At 36.8% G+C, this 18,102-nt stretch overlaps 1 protein-coding gene across 48 annotated transcripts in view; it reads left to right on the forward strand.

The window, feature by feature from the left end:
* DLG2 (discs large MAGUK scaffold protein 2) overlaps window positions 1-18,102 on the forward strand; it is a 1,822,408-nt gene that overhangs the window by 1,517,145 nt on the left and 287,161 nt on the right. For all 48 annotated transcript variants that reach the window (XR_011541520.1, XR_011541519.1, XM_070625668.1 and 45 more), the window contains one exon: window positions 6,816-6,918. Coding sequence is in view for 46 of the 48 variants with exons in the window: in XM_070625668.1 (XP_070481769.1) it covers window positions 6,816-6,918 (103 nt within the window). In the remaining 2 variants the exon portion in view is untranslated. The remainder of the gene's footprint in view (window positions 1-6,815; window positions 6,919-18,102) is intronic.

The raw sequence follows: 18,102 nt of genomic DNA on the forward strand, positions 1-18,102 counted from the left end.
GGTACTACACTATGTGCATACCACAGGATAATAGTCATAAATGAGCATCCGTGTTGCCATAATTGACTTCATGTACACTCAGCTGAGTCTCTGATGACTTATTAAATAATATCAAGGTGATAGAAAAATCAATTATAAGAGCCATCCCAAAATGAAATGGACAGACTAGAGAAGGAGAGAGTTCTCTGTCCCTGGAGGTATGCAAGCAGAGGCAAATGGTCACTTGGTGAGAATGATATGGAGGATTAGGGAAGAGAGCGAGGTCATTTAACCTGGAAAAGAGAAAACTGCCTTCAAATATTAGAAAGAAGACTATGTAAAATAAGAATTCATAGAAAAGAAGAAGTATTCTATGAGCCCTTAGAGGGCAAAACTACAACCCAGAGGTGGAAAGTACCAGGAAGATGATTTAGATTCAACACAAAGAACTTTTTTTTTTTTATCACTAGACTTGACCGTAAGTGGATTTCCCTGAAAGACAGTGTGAGTTCTTCATCAGTGTGACACCAGTGTCAAATAAACTTGAATGACCATTTGCCAGGGATAATGTAGGGAGAGTATATTATTCACTTATTTATTTGCTTATTCACTCGCTCACCTCTTCAGTTATTATGCACCTACTATTTGCCAGGCACTGTGCTAGGGACACAAGTTCCACTAAGACAAGCTCCTATCTTTAGGAGCTCACAAGTAACCACATTTCACAATTCAGTTCAGACTGAATCTTTAAGGACTAGGAGAAGTTTTCCACGTGAGGAAGGGATAAAAATTATGTTTTAGATAGGGAAAAGAGCATGCACAAGGATAAAGAAATGCCCGAATTAGAGAAATGAAAAAAATCAACATGGAACAGGACAAGGGCTAAGAATAATGTGGCCGAACAGCTTAAAGGTATACCTCAGGGGTTGAAGACAATCACAAAGTCTCTCCTATTTCTGAAATTCTCTGATTCTGATATCATCCATTCTATAATTCTAAGAAATATATAGATATTTCTAGACAACACAAAGACATTTATTCAGGGAAGCCCTGGAGCCCTAGGCCAGGGGCCCTGGTGGCTGAAGTAGCAAATGTAATGCTCATCTTTTAAAAACAAGAAGAAAAAATGTCGATCCTGGACGTGGTACACCGTTCATCTTCACATTAGCATCTGGGAAAAACCTACAACTACCTGAATCAACTAGAAGTGCTAAAATTTCTCTCCATCACCAATGTGGTTGTGAAAAGGATGTCATAATATATGGAATTTAATTTTTTTTATCATCCAGTGACAGTTGTATACACAAGGAGGTAGCAATAGATAGAATTTTCTCCCCTGCCCAAAGCCTTTAGTTTCAGCCCTACATGATCTGATCATTATAAGTTGGGCCGTTATGTCTAAACCACGTTGCTTGGGACCATGGCAGAGCTAACCAGTGTGCCACACACAATCATGTGCTGTCAGTCTCAGAAGCTTAAAAGGCAAGTTTCAGAATTGGAATCTTGTCGGCATAGACCCTCGGGATTGGACAGGATATTAAAGGAAGAACAGTAGGAGTTGGTAGTTAAGAGCTCAGGAGTTTTAGTTAGATTGTTTAAAATCCTTAGCCTCTTTCTAACTGTTTAACCTTCAGTAAGGAGATAGATATCTCCTATATATGCAAGCATGTCCAATACTCAATGAGTTTTAAGAATGATTATCATTATTAATCTCAATAATAGTTAATGGCATCCAATTCCCAGCCCATGCTTCAAGAAGAGGAAATTCAAACTGAAGCAGCAAAAGAGAAATAATAAATTTATGAGGCTGTGTCACACTTGGTATTTTAAAATGTCACTACAATGATGCAAACTGTTTTTGAATGCCTTTGAAAATGTTATTTGAGCATAGATTACTGATAAAAACTGAAATCTCAGGGATAGAAATAAGAATCAAACTGACCTTGAAGGGCTGGCACCATGGCCAAGTGGTTAAAGTTCCTTGTGCTCTGCTTTGGCAGCCTGGATTCACAGGTTCAGATCCTGGGCGCAGATCTGCTCCACTCATCAGCCATGCTGTGGAGGCATCCCACATACAAAGTAGAGGCAGATTGGCACAGATGTTAGCTCAGGGTGAATCTTCCTCACCAAAAAAAAAAAGAAAGAAAAAGAAAAAAAAGTGACCTTGAAAAGTTTGAAAGACTAGAAGAGAAAGTGCTAAAACCGGGAGGAAAATCAACAGAAACGTGAGCAATTGTTTGGAATATTGTTTCAGATAACACCAGCATTAACTGCTGCACAAATGTAGAGACTCATGTAGAATTAGGCCTAAGATGAACAAGATCTGGTTATTACTGGCCCAGCGGAAGCAAACACACATAGTAGGGCATGTCTGCTGCAGTGGAATGACGGCTGGCTGGGCAAGAGAGCTCCAAGAGGGTCCTAATCCTGTGCTAATTCTGAAACAACTTGGGGCAAGTCCCTTGCCCCATGAGATCATCTCTAATATGTAAGCGCTGGATGAATAAGTTTCTAGGGCTCTTCCACTGCTGAAATTCTGTGTTCCTAAAACCACAAACAAATGAACAGAAAACATGAAGTAATTTATACATTATTTTCTGCTTTGGTTAATTTCCATTAGATTTTATTTCATCACTTATGATCACAGCTCTTTGATGAAATACTGACAACAATAATAGATACTATTTTCTGAATGTCTGTTTGTACCAGGCTCTGTGGTAGGGGCTTTATAAATACTGTATCATTTAGTTATGCAATAGCCCTGATAGGTAGATAGGTATTATACCCATTATACAGGTAAGGAAGCTGAGGTTAAAAGAAGCTAAAAGACTTTCTCAAATTACTTAGGTTTAACTGGTGGACTCAGGATTCAGGATTTGTGCACTAACTGTGAAAAATTTAGAGGATGACTATAATATTGAAAGATGTAGAAATTTGATGCTGTAAAGGGAAGGTCCAAGAAAGGGTGGCCGTTCACCTTGTTCTCACAACAAACCCCAAAATATATTCAAATAGATCAAAGATTAAATGGCTAAAAATTAAACTATGGTTGTACTGGAAGAAAACATGGGTAATTTGTTAAATATATTCAAGAGGGGAAGATATGATACATAACTCAAAAGTTAAAAAAGAAGAAAGTGATAAATATGACTATATCAAACATTTTAAACTCTGTATGGCAAGAAATGGCATACAAGGGATTAGTTAAATACAATAATACAAAATACAAATAGCAAACTACATAACAAACTAGCAATGGTTATCTAAGAGGAGCACTAATATTCTTAATATGCAGATAAACTTAAGCAAACTATCCAAACAAAAAATAGGTAAAATAAGTTAATGAGCGTCTTATGTAAAAAGAAATGTGAATAACCAGTGAACATATAAAAAGGTGTTTAATCTCATAATTGAAGAAATGCAAAATTTAAAAATACAGTTGTCTACCAATCAGAATGGCAGAGGTCAAATGTTGGGATATGTGCAATTTTTACAAGAGTGTGAGGAAGTAGACAATCATATTATTTATGGGAGTATAAATTAATGCTACATTTTTTGGAGGCAATTTAGCAATAGCTATAAAAATTTAACACTAATACTCTTTATCCAACAACTTATTATTAGATGATATTTATTACATTATTTATTACAGCATTGTCTGTAATAGCAAAATATTAAAGTGCTCTAAGGGTTTATGTAAATTGTTTTACATTAAATAATAGAACACTCCACAGTTATTAAAAAAGAATGAGACAATGTATAAGAATATGTGAATGAACAAAGCTGTCTAAAATATATAGATCTTCCTTGACTTATGCTGAGGTTATGTCCAAAAAACCCACCAGAAGTTGAAAATATCAGAAGTTGAACATGCATTTAATATATCTAACCTACCAAATATCATAGCTTAGCCTAGCTTGCCTAAATGTGCTCAGAACACTGATGTTAGCCTACAGCTGGGAAAAATCATCTAACACAAAGCCTATTTTATAATAAAGTGTTGAATATCTCATGTAATTTATTGAATACTACGCTGAAAGTGAAAAAGAGAATGGTTGTGTGGGTACAAAATGGTTGTAAGCGTGTCAGTTATTTACCCTTGTGGTCACATGGCTGACCGGGATCTGCAGCTCGCTGCCACAGCCCAGCATCATAAGAGAGTGTTGTACCACAGATCACTAGCCCCGGAAAAGATCAAACTTCAAAATTCAAAGCATGGTTTCTACTGGGTGCATATTGATTTCACACCATCCTACAGTCTAAAAATCATAAGTTGAACCATCATAAGTCAGGGACCATCTGTATTTGTAAGAGGAAAAAATCAAAGTATAAAACAATGGGTAAAATACGATCTTACTGGTACAAAATTTTTAAATTATTTATATATTTTATAAACCTGCTAAATAATTGGTAGTATATATAAGAATACAAAAATATTTGATAGTGTATGAAAAAGCCATCAACCCAGTTACCTTTGGAGAGTGTAACAAGAATGAAGAGGAGGCTTTTGTTTTTATGCTTTTTTGTATTGCTTTCATTTTCAGGTCTGTGCATCATGTACATATATTGATTTTATTTTTGGATATTAATGCATTATCTGAGCAATGAGATATGGCCGGTTTTTGTTTTCTTCTTTATTAGTTTGTGTTTGTTTAGTGAAAAAATAATCATTTAAAAGTGTACATTAGCAAATTAAAAGAAACAAATAATGCATATGCCCTTTGACCTAGGTAGTCTATTTCCAGAGAATTTATCCTTCAGAAACACTGTCATGAGCATTGGCAGTAGTAAAACGCTATAAACAGCCTTACCCACATTAAGAGAAATCTTATTGAGAAAATTCTGGTACATTTATACCTGGAATACTAGACTCCATTAATAAAGTAGAATGATATGAGCTGATATAGAAGGTGTCTGAGACATTGTTAAATAAAAAGCAAAAAGAAAAGCAAGTTGTAGAATTATATATATGATATGATCCTATTCATTTAAATAAAAATGTGATAGTATTTTAACCTATTAAAATATAGAGAGAAAGAAACAGAGTCGAGAGAAAATCATGTGTTTGCATGTGCATATAGTAGATTTCTAAAAAGTATACAAGAAACTGCTAACAGTGGAGATGGTGAGGGGACTTTTTACTTTTCCTCTTATATCTTTCTGAAACATTAGAATTCGTTTACCATGATCATATATTATTTTTTAATAAAAAGCTAACCCTGATTGTTTGACAAAAGATTGTCTGGCCCATGAAGTGTGTGTATTCAGCTTCCTGTAGGCAGGAGCCTAGATCAAATTACTTTTCCTGTCTCTTCCGGCTCTCTGAGTCAGACTTCTGACTCATTAATGCCTAGACAGTCTCTGAAATAATGGTCACCTACCATGGAGTAGATCTAGAATTTTATAGTTAAAGAAAGTTTTAGACTCAGAGAGCCTTACAGTCCCTTCCCTCTGAGGCAGGAGAAAACTGAGGCTCAGAGAGGTGATATGACAGTCACTCAGGTAGTGAGTGACACAGCCACACCAAGCCTAACTCAATGAACTTCTCAATTACTGTGTAATCAATGCTTTTAGTAAGGAGTTCATCATACTTGAGATCCAGGGGAGAGGCAAGGAAAATTATAACAGTGAGTAAGGAGACTCTAACAAAGTTATTATGAGATGTCCGGGATGTGGAATTGAAGATTATAGATGTTCCAGGCCTGATACGGAAACACAGTGGTTAACCCTCCACCCACCACCCAATATCATTGTCAAAGAGGATTGATGAGAGGCAAGATAAGTCTTTATTTTATGTGTAGATAAGCTCATCTGTTCTTTTATTCTTCTTTATGGGCCATAGCTATCTTCCCTGTAAATAAAAGGAAGTAGAATTCTGATATCATCTGCAAAAATCTAACTCTATATAGATTAGAAAACTGGACCTACTGTGTGTTCAGTTGAAGCAGAAAAGCTTCCCAGGGGCTTCTCTTATTCACCTTTGTTCCCTACCCACCATCCCTTTCCTGGGGTAGAGAAATCCCTGTCATTGGAAAGCACTCAATAATTACATTGGGTTGACTTAGACTGAATTGATTCATGAAAGACTTTAGCTTTTGTTTCTCATTAAATTTGACTTGAGAATGATTTTTCCCTCTTGGCAGAGTTTTGTGCTTGTTTTTGAGTTGCTCTGTTTCTCTTTGGCGTGGGCCCCAAAATGGGAGTTAGCCCCAGCAACATAAACTCCTGGTGTTTTTTGTTTCATTTTGTCAGAATTCATTCTGGAATTGTGCATGAGAAATGAGACAGTCAAGTTTATTTCGGAACAAGGCTCAGGGCTGTCTAACTAAGCTCAGGACAACAGGAATAGGCATATGACCAGAGAGGGGTTTGGCAGGAAGCCAGCCCCATGCCGTACAGTCTCCCCAGAACCTCATCTGAATATATTAATCTGTCAGCACATACTTTTCTATGTACATTACATGTGTCTCTCTTTATTATCCTGTTTTCCCTCTAATACTGAAGGCTCCTATCTACCCCAGAAATCTAGGAAACTCACAAAGGCGTATTAAAAGCAGACACTAAAATCCTAGTGGATATGGGTAGATAGACAAGTTTCAACCAAGTCAGACCATGGCACAAACACCAGAAGATGAAATTTCATGTGTCTGCTAACTAAAAGTTATCAGGAATGTGAAACTTGCTAAGTTAACACTCAAATGCCTGGATAGGACATGAGTAGTTTTGAGGCAGGCGATATAATCTTAGACAGCCTCTTAGTTTGGGGAAACTTTCCTCTGTCTGTCAGAATAATATGCCTTACGAGACACCAAAATTCTCTGGCTTCTCTCTTTCAGGTGAATGGCATTGACCTCCGTGGAGCATCCCATGAACAGGCTGCTGCTGCGCTAAAGGGAGCTGGACAGACGGTGACGATTATAGCACAATACCAACCTGAAGGTCAGTGAGAACCCAAACATAATGTTCTGATATGTTTCTGTGTGATGTGTACCTGCATTTATGAACTCCTGGAGTAACCAGTCACCACCAACAATGTTTTTTTAAAACTACCTATGGTGAAAAATCGATGCTTCATCTTCAGAGGACATGAGGCTTTGTTACCCTTAATCTTCCAAGGAAAACCAGACAGTTAGAAAGACCTGTTTGAAATCTAAAGTCAAATAAACAACAACTAGTGTCGGCTTTATTTCATTTATATTCTTATCTGGTACATACTTTTGGTCAGCAATGGATACTATATAAACAATTAAGATTTAGGAAGCAAGGAGGGGAGAGTTCATCTACAGAAGTAGACCATGATCAGTAGGCCATATTCTTTTCTTGCAGCATTAACTCTTATTAACACTAACGTGGTTTTTGGATGCCCTTGATGTGGATTTTTTTCAGCCTTTCCGTTGTTTGGAATACATCACTGTAAACCCTGAGACTTGGTGAGATGTCATAAACTAGATTAGCCAACTGAGACTTGATGAGACATCCTAAATTGGATTAGCTATACCCTGCTCTTTGGTTTGTTTCAACATCTGTTTCTGTGATCAGAATGAGGCTCAATGAGACAACTGGGATGTTACCTATTGTGTGGTTGATTTCGTAGCGAGTTTGTATATAGATTGCTTCTTTGTTAATGAAACATAGTTAAGCACACAAGTGTGGGCTAGACTTTCTAAAAAAAACAGAGGAATATGCTTTCTGTCTTCAGGAAATGTAGTTAATTGCTTTTGGTCCACATGGCTGGCTGAGAGGAGTATTAAACAGCTGAACATGAAAGCACAAGATGCCATGAAGGGAGAGCCTTTGTGCGTGTGGGTATAAAGAGCTTCCCTGAACTTTTCAGATGATTCTTTCTTAATGTCAACTAGTCTATTGATGTTTGGAAGACTGAGGTTTGTACCTTGCCTGCGACATCTTAGATTTTACCATTAATGGTTGCCAAACACATGCTTTATGTTAAAATAAAGAGAACATTCTACCACATGTATTTTGGCATGTTACCTTCGCTTTGCCTGACTTTAGAATTAGAATTTGTACTTGTTATTTTTTTTTTTTTAAAGTATTAAATGCTTTCTCCTCTTGGCCTAGGCCAGATATGGCCAGAGAGCTGGGGAAGAGAGGATGTATGATTGTCAAAGATGGATGATGACACAAGTGAACATATTCTTTCCAGATGGTTTTGAGAAGTCTTTCTACTTCTTAAAAATTAGTACATATGTCTTCTCAAATGAATACATGGCTCCTATATTATCCGTTGTAAAACAAAAAAAAATGAAAAGATCTGGGTTAGGATAATTTGATGAACAAATTCTACTTCATATAGAGTAAGAACTTTTTCATAGGGTTCTTCCACTTTCTTGATAGCTGTTTTCTTTTCATCTCAAATTCTATGCCCTTCACCATAACCTGGCACATGATATAAATATCCCTGGCTATTTTCCCATTTCTGAAAAATCTTATCTCAAACAATTCTGTAGACTGATAGGATGGTCAGAACTACGGTTACACCAATTAGAAGCTCTTGATAGTGAGGATAACCATTCCAGTAATCTTGAACAGAGTGATTTCAAGCTTTAAAGGTTACAATAAAGGACAAGTATGTCCTAGTTCTCTCAGCATAAATTTTCTTATGCTTCCTTACAACTTTGCAATTTAAGCAATATACTTAATTTAGCTACTATGCTGTACTTTGTCAAGATGCCTGTTCAAAGCATGTCTTATAAATCATACAAATCAATTTTTAAAGTGCTTCTGAAGAAATCTGCAAATAACACAGGCGTATTTCACAATGTCGAAGTACAGATCAGACTCCCAGAATGACTTCCCTATTTTAATAGTCTCACTGTATCCTAATCGGTCACAGCTTTAAATCAGTTGGAAATGAGTTAATGCAACATCAAGCAAACTTTTTTCCCTCTTTGCAAACTTAATGTTTAACTGAACCTCAATTTAACTGTTGTTTGAAATAGAAAACTGATTGGATTGTTGTTTAGGTCATTTAGGGACATTTAAATTATATAACATCTTTAGGAAATAATGAACAATTTCATTAAGTAACTAATTTAAAGTAACTAATGAGAAGAAGAGTATGCTTTGAGGTTCCATTAGGAAATTCTCACCAAGTCCCCTTCATTTGCTCCAGTATTATAAAGCGTCCATGCTAAGACAAATTTTATGGGTATCTTTTTTGGTATGTTTAAGAACCAGGCCTCCAATAAATCAGTTTTTCAGTTACATTCAAATGTTGTTTTCAAGAATATTCTACATTGCACAGTATTGCTAGGTATTCAGAAAATTTGGCCCTTACCTCCATCTCAAGTCTTTGTCTTTAGGGAATTTTTTATCTTATTGAGGAGAAAGGACTTTGATACTTTTAATAGAGATCAGCTCCTGATGATATAGGACCAAAATTGTTTGATAATGGCATAATCTCTGAGAACTATGGAATGTCAGAGAAGGAACAAATCTGCAGGAGCCAGAACAGTGCAAGAATACTTCATGGAAATGGGGGAACAGAGCCAGACCTTGAAAAATGGGTGTGATTTCTATTCCAGAGAGCAGGGAGAAAGAATATTTTGCTAAACTACATAGGATTGTGTGCTCCATGTGTGCAGGTACAAAATCTATATTTTGTTCACTGACAAATCTATCTCTAGTGTTGTACATATAATTGGTATTTTTAAAGAGCTGCTAAACTAATGAATAAAAGTTTACATCCTTCACTACTTGAGTTTCCACTTGAAGGTAATTGAAGACTGAAAGGATTTATTTTTATTCCTTGCATTTTTCATTTTCTGCTCCAAAGCAGAAAACAAGTGCTAAACAAGTGTGTACTGCCAAATATAAAACCATTTCCAACTGTGCTTTTCATAGTACTTAGCATACTTTTTGAAATAATTATAAATAATTTATAATTATCATAATGTAGCAATAAATGTCTTCCTTGGCAAGTTTCACTGTGCGAAGTAAGGCCAAAGTTGTTATACTCACTTCTGCTTGAAATGAGCTTGGTCCTAGTTGTCTGAATTACTCTATCTATCATCAGTCTTTTTCAATGTCTTGTTCTAGGTGGTGGGAATGAAGCCACATTTGAAGAGTCACATGCCAACAATGTTTCTTTCTAGTAGTGTGATTATGATTCATTTTTACGATCTTTTATGATCCAATTTTTAATCACATATTTACTTTGAAATTAACATGAATTACATTAATAATAGGAAGAAAATAATGACGTTGTTTTCTCTCTTTCTTTCTTTTTTTCAAAAAGATCATGTTTCTGATACTTCCAGAATAATTCTGCTTAAGCAATATGGGAAGTTAATTCTTGTAAATACTTCAATTACCTATATTGTTAGTGAAGTTACTCCAAGACTATTTCAAAAAAGGAAACACAGTGCCCTCCCCCCACATACACACATACATATATACTATACCCCTTTTCTTTTTTGGTGAGGAAGATTGGCCCTGAGCTAACATCTGTTGCCAATTTTCCTCTTTTTGCTTGAGGAAGATTGTTGCTGAGCTAACATCTGTGCCAATCTTCTTCCATTTTGTATGTTAGATGCTGCCACAGCATGGCTTTATGAGCAGTATGTAGGTCTGCACCCTGGATCCAAACCTGTGAACCTTGGGCTGCTGAAGTGGAACACACAAACCCAACAACTACGCCACCGGGCTGGCCCCTATACCCCTTTTCTTACCCTTCCCAATCACCTTCCACATTGCTTTAGGAATTATCCTTCTAAAAGATATGACCCCAAGACGCCTGTGCAAAAACTTCTTTCCCTTCACAATATGGTCACAGCTACCCTCCATGCTCCCTTCTCACTCACCCCACCACCACCCACCAGCATCATCCTTTTTCACTCCCCCATCGCTGCACAGGACCGCTCCCTGCTCCTCCACTTGATCCTAAATGGTCATGTTTCTGGGCCTTTACTTATGTGAGTTCTTCTACCTGACATTCCCTTTTCTCCCTTTCCATGAGGATTCCTACTCATCTTGAGGGCACTCAGATGTCAATTCCACTATGAGGCTATCTTTAATCTGCTAAGTCAATGTTGATTGATTCTTTCTCTGAGCTCCCTAGACCTGTATTCAGACACCTGATATGTCCCTTATCATGATTTGTATGTTTCTCCACTCAAGTAAGTGGAAAGCAAAGAGGCTTCGGGAAGGCAAAAACCCTCTAGATCTCCCCTGTTAATTTGCTCAATATGAATTTGACTATGCTTTATTAAAGAGTTATCAAGTGAGTCTCTCCTTGTTTTAGAAATGCAATATTGTATCTTCAGTGTGTTGGCAAATATTAATAGTAAGTGCTTAAGAAATATTTGCTGAATGAATATTGAATGAATGGCCTGGAGTTTTTATATTAGATGCAGAAATGGTAAATGAATCCCAAGATTGGACATCTGGTGTTGGTGCAGTTTTAGATGGTGCCTTTTGTTTTTTAGTACAAAATCTTTAGCGACCCTAGTGAATAAATTCTCATTCTCCCGCATTGCAGAAAATCTACAGCTGTTACTCTATAAAATAGCACAAAGAAAAGATGATTAAAGCTCTAACATTTTTTAAAGTTCAGAAACTCAACTTTAACATCATTGATGAATTAAAAAGGCGTTGATTGCAACCTAATTATACATTTGTCAAAAAGGGTCTAACAGCATTCCCTGGGTCAGATTGGGGCAAATCTTTACAGCATTTGTTGCCTTCTCATTAATATAATAATACTTATATTTAGTGCAAGATTACTGACTGGGATTGAAATGCTAAACCACTAGATATTCACCAGGAGAACCAAATAAACAATACAAGTTGTTAGATGAAGCACAAAGTGGAGATAATTAATTGCCAAGTTGTCCTTGTGAAAGCCATCAATGTCCTCTTGCCTTTAATCTGACTATTCAGGGCATTGTTGGGGACACTGCAAAGGCTTCAGAAAGGCCTGCAAGTAGGAACGAGGAAGTCCATGGGGGTCCCCATCAGCTCAGCGAGCAGAGACTTGAGTAGACAATGGAGAGGGCTGATTTCCCCCACCTTTTATTCTTTAATGGAATACTTGAGTTCCTAAAAGAAAAGCCCAAAGTACAGAGTTGATTATTGCCTGGAGACTCATAAGTGTGGTCTGGTTTATGGAATTGTGGCAGAGTGACCATGTGGTTCATTTATACATTCACTCACTCAATAGATATCTTTTACTGAACACTTACTGTGCCTCAGTCAGTGTTCTAGGGAAATGATAAAGCAGTGAATTAAAAAAGGCCCTCTCGAAGTATAACATTTGTCTGATGGTGATAAGTAGTGTAAATAAATATGAAGAAGGATAAAGGTGTTAGTGACAGAGAGCTATACGGTGGGTGGAGAAGATCTTGCCAATAAGGTGATATTTCAGCATATACCTAAAAGAAGTGCAAGAGTAAGCCATGCAGGAAGCTAGGGGAAGAAATGAATTCTTCTAGAGTCTTGGTCTACCAAGTGTGGTCCATAAACTAGCAGCATAAATATCAACTGAGAGCTTGTTGGAAATGCACAATCTTGAGCCCCAACCCAGGCCTGCTAAGTCTGAATTCGCATTTTCTCAAGACCCACTGGTTATTTGTATGTACATTAAAGTCTGAAGCACTGCTCTAGAATACTTAAGGACCCTGCAAAAATTGTCATTTGTCACTACTGGGGGGACTCCCTCTACCTGGAGTACTGGGCAAAGTCACATGAAGCTGCATCACCAGGTTTGATTTCTGGCATGTGGTCATGCCTCAGTGGTTTTACCAGGGACTGGTTAGGCTGCAGGGGAACTAAGAAGTTCATGTGTCATTCACGTCTGCTTTGCCTGTCCCTCCCCTCTAAATACAGATTATCAAGCAAATTCAAACATCTTGCTGGAACTCCTCAGCTAGTGAGACAATGAACCTATTCAGACTTCATTCTCTTTAATTATGGCCTCTCCTTCAGGTGAATAAAGAAGCAGTGAGTTGCAATGAGGGAAGATGGAAACCCATCCTGATGGATGGCTCTATGAAGCAAAAGAAAGTCATTAAGGCATCATTATAAAATTTCTTTGAGTAACTTGCTATATATTAAAGCAGAAGTTCACTTAAATAATCTTTTTCACTCCTTTTAAATTGTGAAGCTAATTCAGAAAGAAAAGTATCTATTCTTTTTAGCATTAAGTGAAACCCTGATCTTACTGAGAGTAACCACTCTGAATTACGTCACCAAGCTTAAACCAGTGCTGGGCCCCCTGTTGCATTTCTCCATTGGGTCAAAGACATGGTGAAAGCTTGAAATGAATACGTAATTTACCCTCTGAAGAATATAGACACCTTCCATACTTGAAAGTTCTCGGGAATGAGAGTATGTACAATATGCAAGAAGCTTACTTACAATGCAAGCTATAATTCTTTCTTTAAATCAATATCTATATAAGTTTATGCATATGAATGAGCAGCTGTGGCATGTTGAAATATTTTCTTAGTGCAAAGAACTGCATCTTAAATGCCCAAGCAGGATTCATGAAGTCCAGCTGTGGGTCTGGGTCAGAAATTGCATCAACATCATCAGGGAACATTTAAGATGAGCTTTGGAATGGAAAGTACTGTGCAAGCCTCTGGACTGGGAAGAGTAGATCAGTATTCTAGTGCTAACTCTAACTCTAGCTGTGTGATTTTGTGGTAGTTATTCATCTTTCTGAGTCTCAGTTTTCTCACCCATTAAAAAAAGGTTAGGATGCGTATGATATTATCGGAATAATCCTCTAGTTGTTAAATTCTAGATTTAAAAAACCATGACCCCAACCTCGGACCTTAGTGGGTATAGAAGCATGAATTCCACCACTTGAACATTTTGTCACTAACATAACATTTTTTGCATTCTTTAAGAGGAAACGAATGTGCAATCTAGTTACCTTGATGCATTTTGTGCCGTTTAACTAGAATCATTGAGAAATAGAAGTTAAGAATTGGAAGAATCTTTAAAGATCGTCTTGTCTAGCTTCCTCATTTCACAGCTGGGGAAGCTGAAGCTCAGTCAGCATCCAGATAGGAAAGCAGTTCAATACCTTAAAAGTTGTCGTAGGTACTAAAGCTGAAGCTGGCTGAGTAGCTAGTAATTCCTTAATTCTTTGAATTCACTATAGTAGCTATGATGACAGATGGCTTAAATAACCCAAGAAATCTAATCCAATAAGATTGTTATGATCAAATTAACATAAAGGGGTTAAAAAAAATTCCCATGGAGTCTCAGGGCTTTCTCATGTATACAACTTCACTTTCATTTCTAGCTTGTTAGTATTGTTAATTGCTATTGTTCATGTATCACAGTTAAATGATGTATATAAGAGAGCTTTAAAAATGTAAGCAATTATTGTTAATTAAAAAATAACCACCAATCTGGGAATATTGATAGTTCAATCAATAATTCAAATATATTATGATTTTCCTCTTTCCCATCCTAACTTCTTCCTGCAGCACCCTTCATCCATCCATCCGTCCATCCACTCATCCATCTATCTATTCATTATCAACCAGTTAATCCTTAGTGATAGTCTGTACTGCCATGTATCAAATTTCTCCAAGTATGTTGCATTAAATCTGGTTTAATTAATCTGGTTGGCATATTCTAACTTTTACCAAAATATTACAAAGGAAACTTAAGTAAAACTTCACATGACTCTAGAATTTTTATTGCTTAGACTTGTCTTTCACCACAACTCTCTCTCACATACATACACATTCCACTAATAGATGCTGCCTCCTCCTGCAACTAGAACTCTCTCAAGATATCCCCTCACTCAGTGTATCCTTTTTCTAGCCTTCTCTAGTTGTATTTGTTCCCTCCCAATCTCCAACTAACACATAGCACCATAGACATGACCAAAAGATGATTCATGCAAATAGAGTCTGCAGATTCATGGGAGGTTTTCTCCAGATACTTTAATGATTAATGATGCTGCGTCCCTCTCTCCATGCCCATGCCCTAGTTTGGACCAAGAAATGTAATGAAGACAAAGAGAAATATCACTTCCTGCCTCTTAGAAAACTTTCTTGACCTCATTATCTATCTTGGGAATACAACAACTCAAATTCATATCAAGGGGGTTAAAAATATTTACAAAACTGATCATATGTCATGCCTCCTCCCACTATGTTATCCCTATTCCCATCTCCATAACTCTTGTTCCATAGTTAAATATAATGAACTTTGGGTGTCTCATCTTGTGATTTTATTAATGTGATTTCGTTAATACTGAAAGAGGCTAAATAAGTCCTTGTGCTAGGCACATTTTTTTTGAGACATTTTGATAACCAAGATCTCTTAGATCCATACTTGTCATTAGAAACACCCAGATCAAATATGTAAAAATAAAGGGTTCTAATCCTATTCTTGACTATACAAGTATTACAAAATGAACATAGATCTTCATTATATAAACATTTCGTTTGATATAGAATTTCAAGATATTAGAGAACTATAAAAGAATATTCTACAGAGAAAAACAGAAGAGAAATATAAACCATTACCTTTGAACTTAACTCCATATTCTGGGTGTCTAGCCTAGTTTACTCCCACATCTGTTTGAATATCCCCCTACTTAATTTAATTTAATAATGAATAATGAAGCATCTTTCTTCTTTCCCTGACTCTGCAGCCAAGGTTTTATTGACCACGCCTAAACCCATCACTTTTCTGAACATTGATTCCCTTGTTTGGCGATTAAGATGGTTAGAGAGATTATTTTTAAGGCTCTTTCAGATGACATTCTGTGAAATTTAATTTACTGTGCCTTTTAATTAAAACTTGTTGTCCAAGAACAATAATTACAAGCAGATAATTTCTAAATGTTCTCTTTTTATTCCACACATTTTAAAACATGGAAATTCTTCTTTTACCTACTTGTAGGAAGAGGAAAGATCCATGTCTGTGGAAATTGCTCTCTCTGTGTCCAAGAGGACTTGGACCCTCCAATAATGGTTTTAAGTTTAATTCAAGTAGAAGCAATTATTGCTTATTGGGGTTTTAAAAATTAACAATTTATTGCATACGGTCTCTGTTTATATGCAACCTCTCTGAGCCTGAAATTCTTCACCTATTACACAGAGATGATCATATTTACCTCCCAAAGTTGCTGAAAGAACTGGAGAAAATGGATGTAGAATGTCTGGAAGGTAGTAGGGAGTCCCTGAGTGATGGCTGGTGTCACAACCCTCAACAGCAGGCTTGTTTGAGTAAACACTGCGTTCCCCTATGCACTAATCAGAGCCTTGCCCTGTGCTTAGAACTACCCCTGAGAGGGTCAAAGAGCTTCACAGACTTTGGGAAGGGTTAGTGGTTAAGAGTTCCTACTATGAAATCAGATAGATGTGATTCAGATTCCAACTCTACCGTTAACAACTGTGTGACTTTGGATAAATTACTTCACCTCTTGGAATATCATTCTTTATCTGTAAAATGAGGATTCACACCTATCTCATGGGGCAATTTTAAAGATGAAATGAATCAATGCATGTAAAATGCTAAGCACAGTTCCTAACAAATAGCACATCTTCGGTAAGTGGTAACTGTCATTATTATGGGAATTATCAGAAACACGAGACAGCCTATAATGTGGTTATTATGTGGAGAGAGAGAAGCAGACCCAGAAAGGGAAAGGAACTTGCAAAAGCCCTTGGGAGACTGTGGATATAGGTTTTTGAAGGATTTCTTTCGGTAACAAAATTAATGTGGAAATAATTCCCTGTGTGGGATTGTCAAATAAACTGCTCTCTGAAGAGTCCTGAGGTCCAGTGAAAGAATTTCAGGAACAGGGGGTGGGGCATTATGGGAAGATACACCGTGGGCCCTGGCCTCAGCCCCACTCCATCCAGAGAAGACTTTGTTTTTAATGTTTGATCTTAGATATATGAAGCAAGGATTCTGCCACCAAAAAGAAGAGTTTTAAGCTGTTCTAGCAGAAGGCAAGAAAAGCTGTCCAAATTAAGGTGTGTGTGTGGTTAGGATCTAAAAAACTGTAGGCTCAGTTAATTTTCCACTAGAATGTAAACCCCATGAGACCATCAAGTTTTGTCTGTTTCGCTCACTGCTGTGTCCTCAAGGCTTAGACCAGTGCCTGGCACATGGTGGGCACTCAAAAAATAGTTGTAGAATGAATGAGTGAGCTAAATAGACGTCATGCCTTGCAGTTTCTCTTGAACTGTAGGTGGCAGAGCAAATTCATCCTTGCTGAAATGCCTATTAGGAATCATGTTAGTTAGCTTGAGCTCCCAAACATTGATTTTGCATCCAAGAGAATATCTTATGTGGTCCCAAGATTGATTCTGGCATCACCGCTGACCAGGCTGCCAAAGACAAAGACACTCTCAGTTTTGCTTTCATTGTTTGGTGTGTGAAAGCCAAAAATTAAGCAAACAAATAGACTTTTTTCCCAATGAACCTAATAGTGGCTTTGTGTATCTTTGTAAGTCTCGGAAACATTAAATAAAATATAAAATATTAACTGCACACGTTTAAGACTTTGCAGTTTCTCATCGGAGCTACAGAACAATTCCAAGAGGTGACTAGATAGGTTGTATTATCGTCATTCTAATTCATCGATAAGGAAAGTGAAGCTCAGTAAAGTTAAGTGACTTGCCCAAGGTCACTAGTAAGTGCCGTGAGCTGAGCTTACAGCCAGATCCTCCGATTCTGCTTCTTGTGCTTCATACGGTTCTTCAAATACTCTTCAGCATCATACTCTTTTATATTTCTTTTATCCAAATAAGAATAGTTGAATCAATCTAGAATTGTCAGGCTTTCCATAAGTTTGCTAAGTAAACATATTTTGAGAAAACTTATTTATGTTTGTTTGGTGGGTGAATGTTTGATGGTATATCACTTTATTTTTCATAGTAATATAATTCTGAGGGTTCAAAAATCAAAATAATATTAAAAATGGTACACTGAGGAGTCTCATTTCCACTTCATCTCCATTGACCTCATTTCCCCTTGCCCTTAAAGGCAGCCATTTAGTGAATGAGTAACTTATTTAAATAAAAACTGAAACTAGAGGAATATAGGTAAATCTTATTCAAAATGTTTTAAAGGAGAAAAAAATGCTTAATAGGAAGATGCTTAATAGTCTGGAAAGTTAATGAA

This window comes from Equus przewalskii, chromosome 6, assembly GCF_037783145.1.
Source record: "Equus przewalskii isolate Varuska chromosome 6, EquPr2, whole genome shotgun sequence".
In the NCBI taxonomy this organism is placed as follows: Eukaryota; Metazoa; Chordata; class Mammalia; order Perissodactyla; family Equidae; genus Equus; species Equus przewalskii.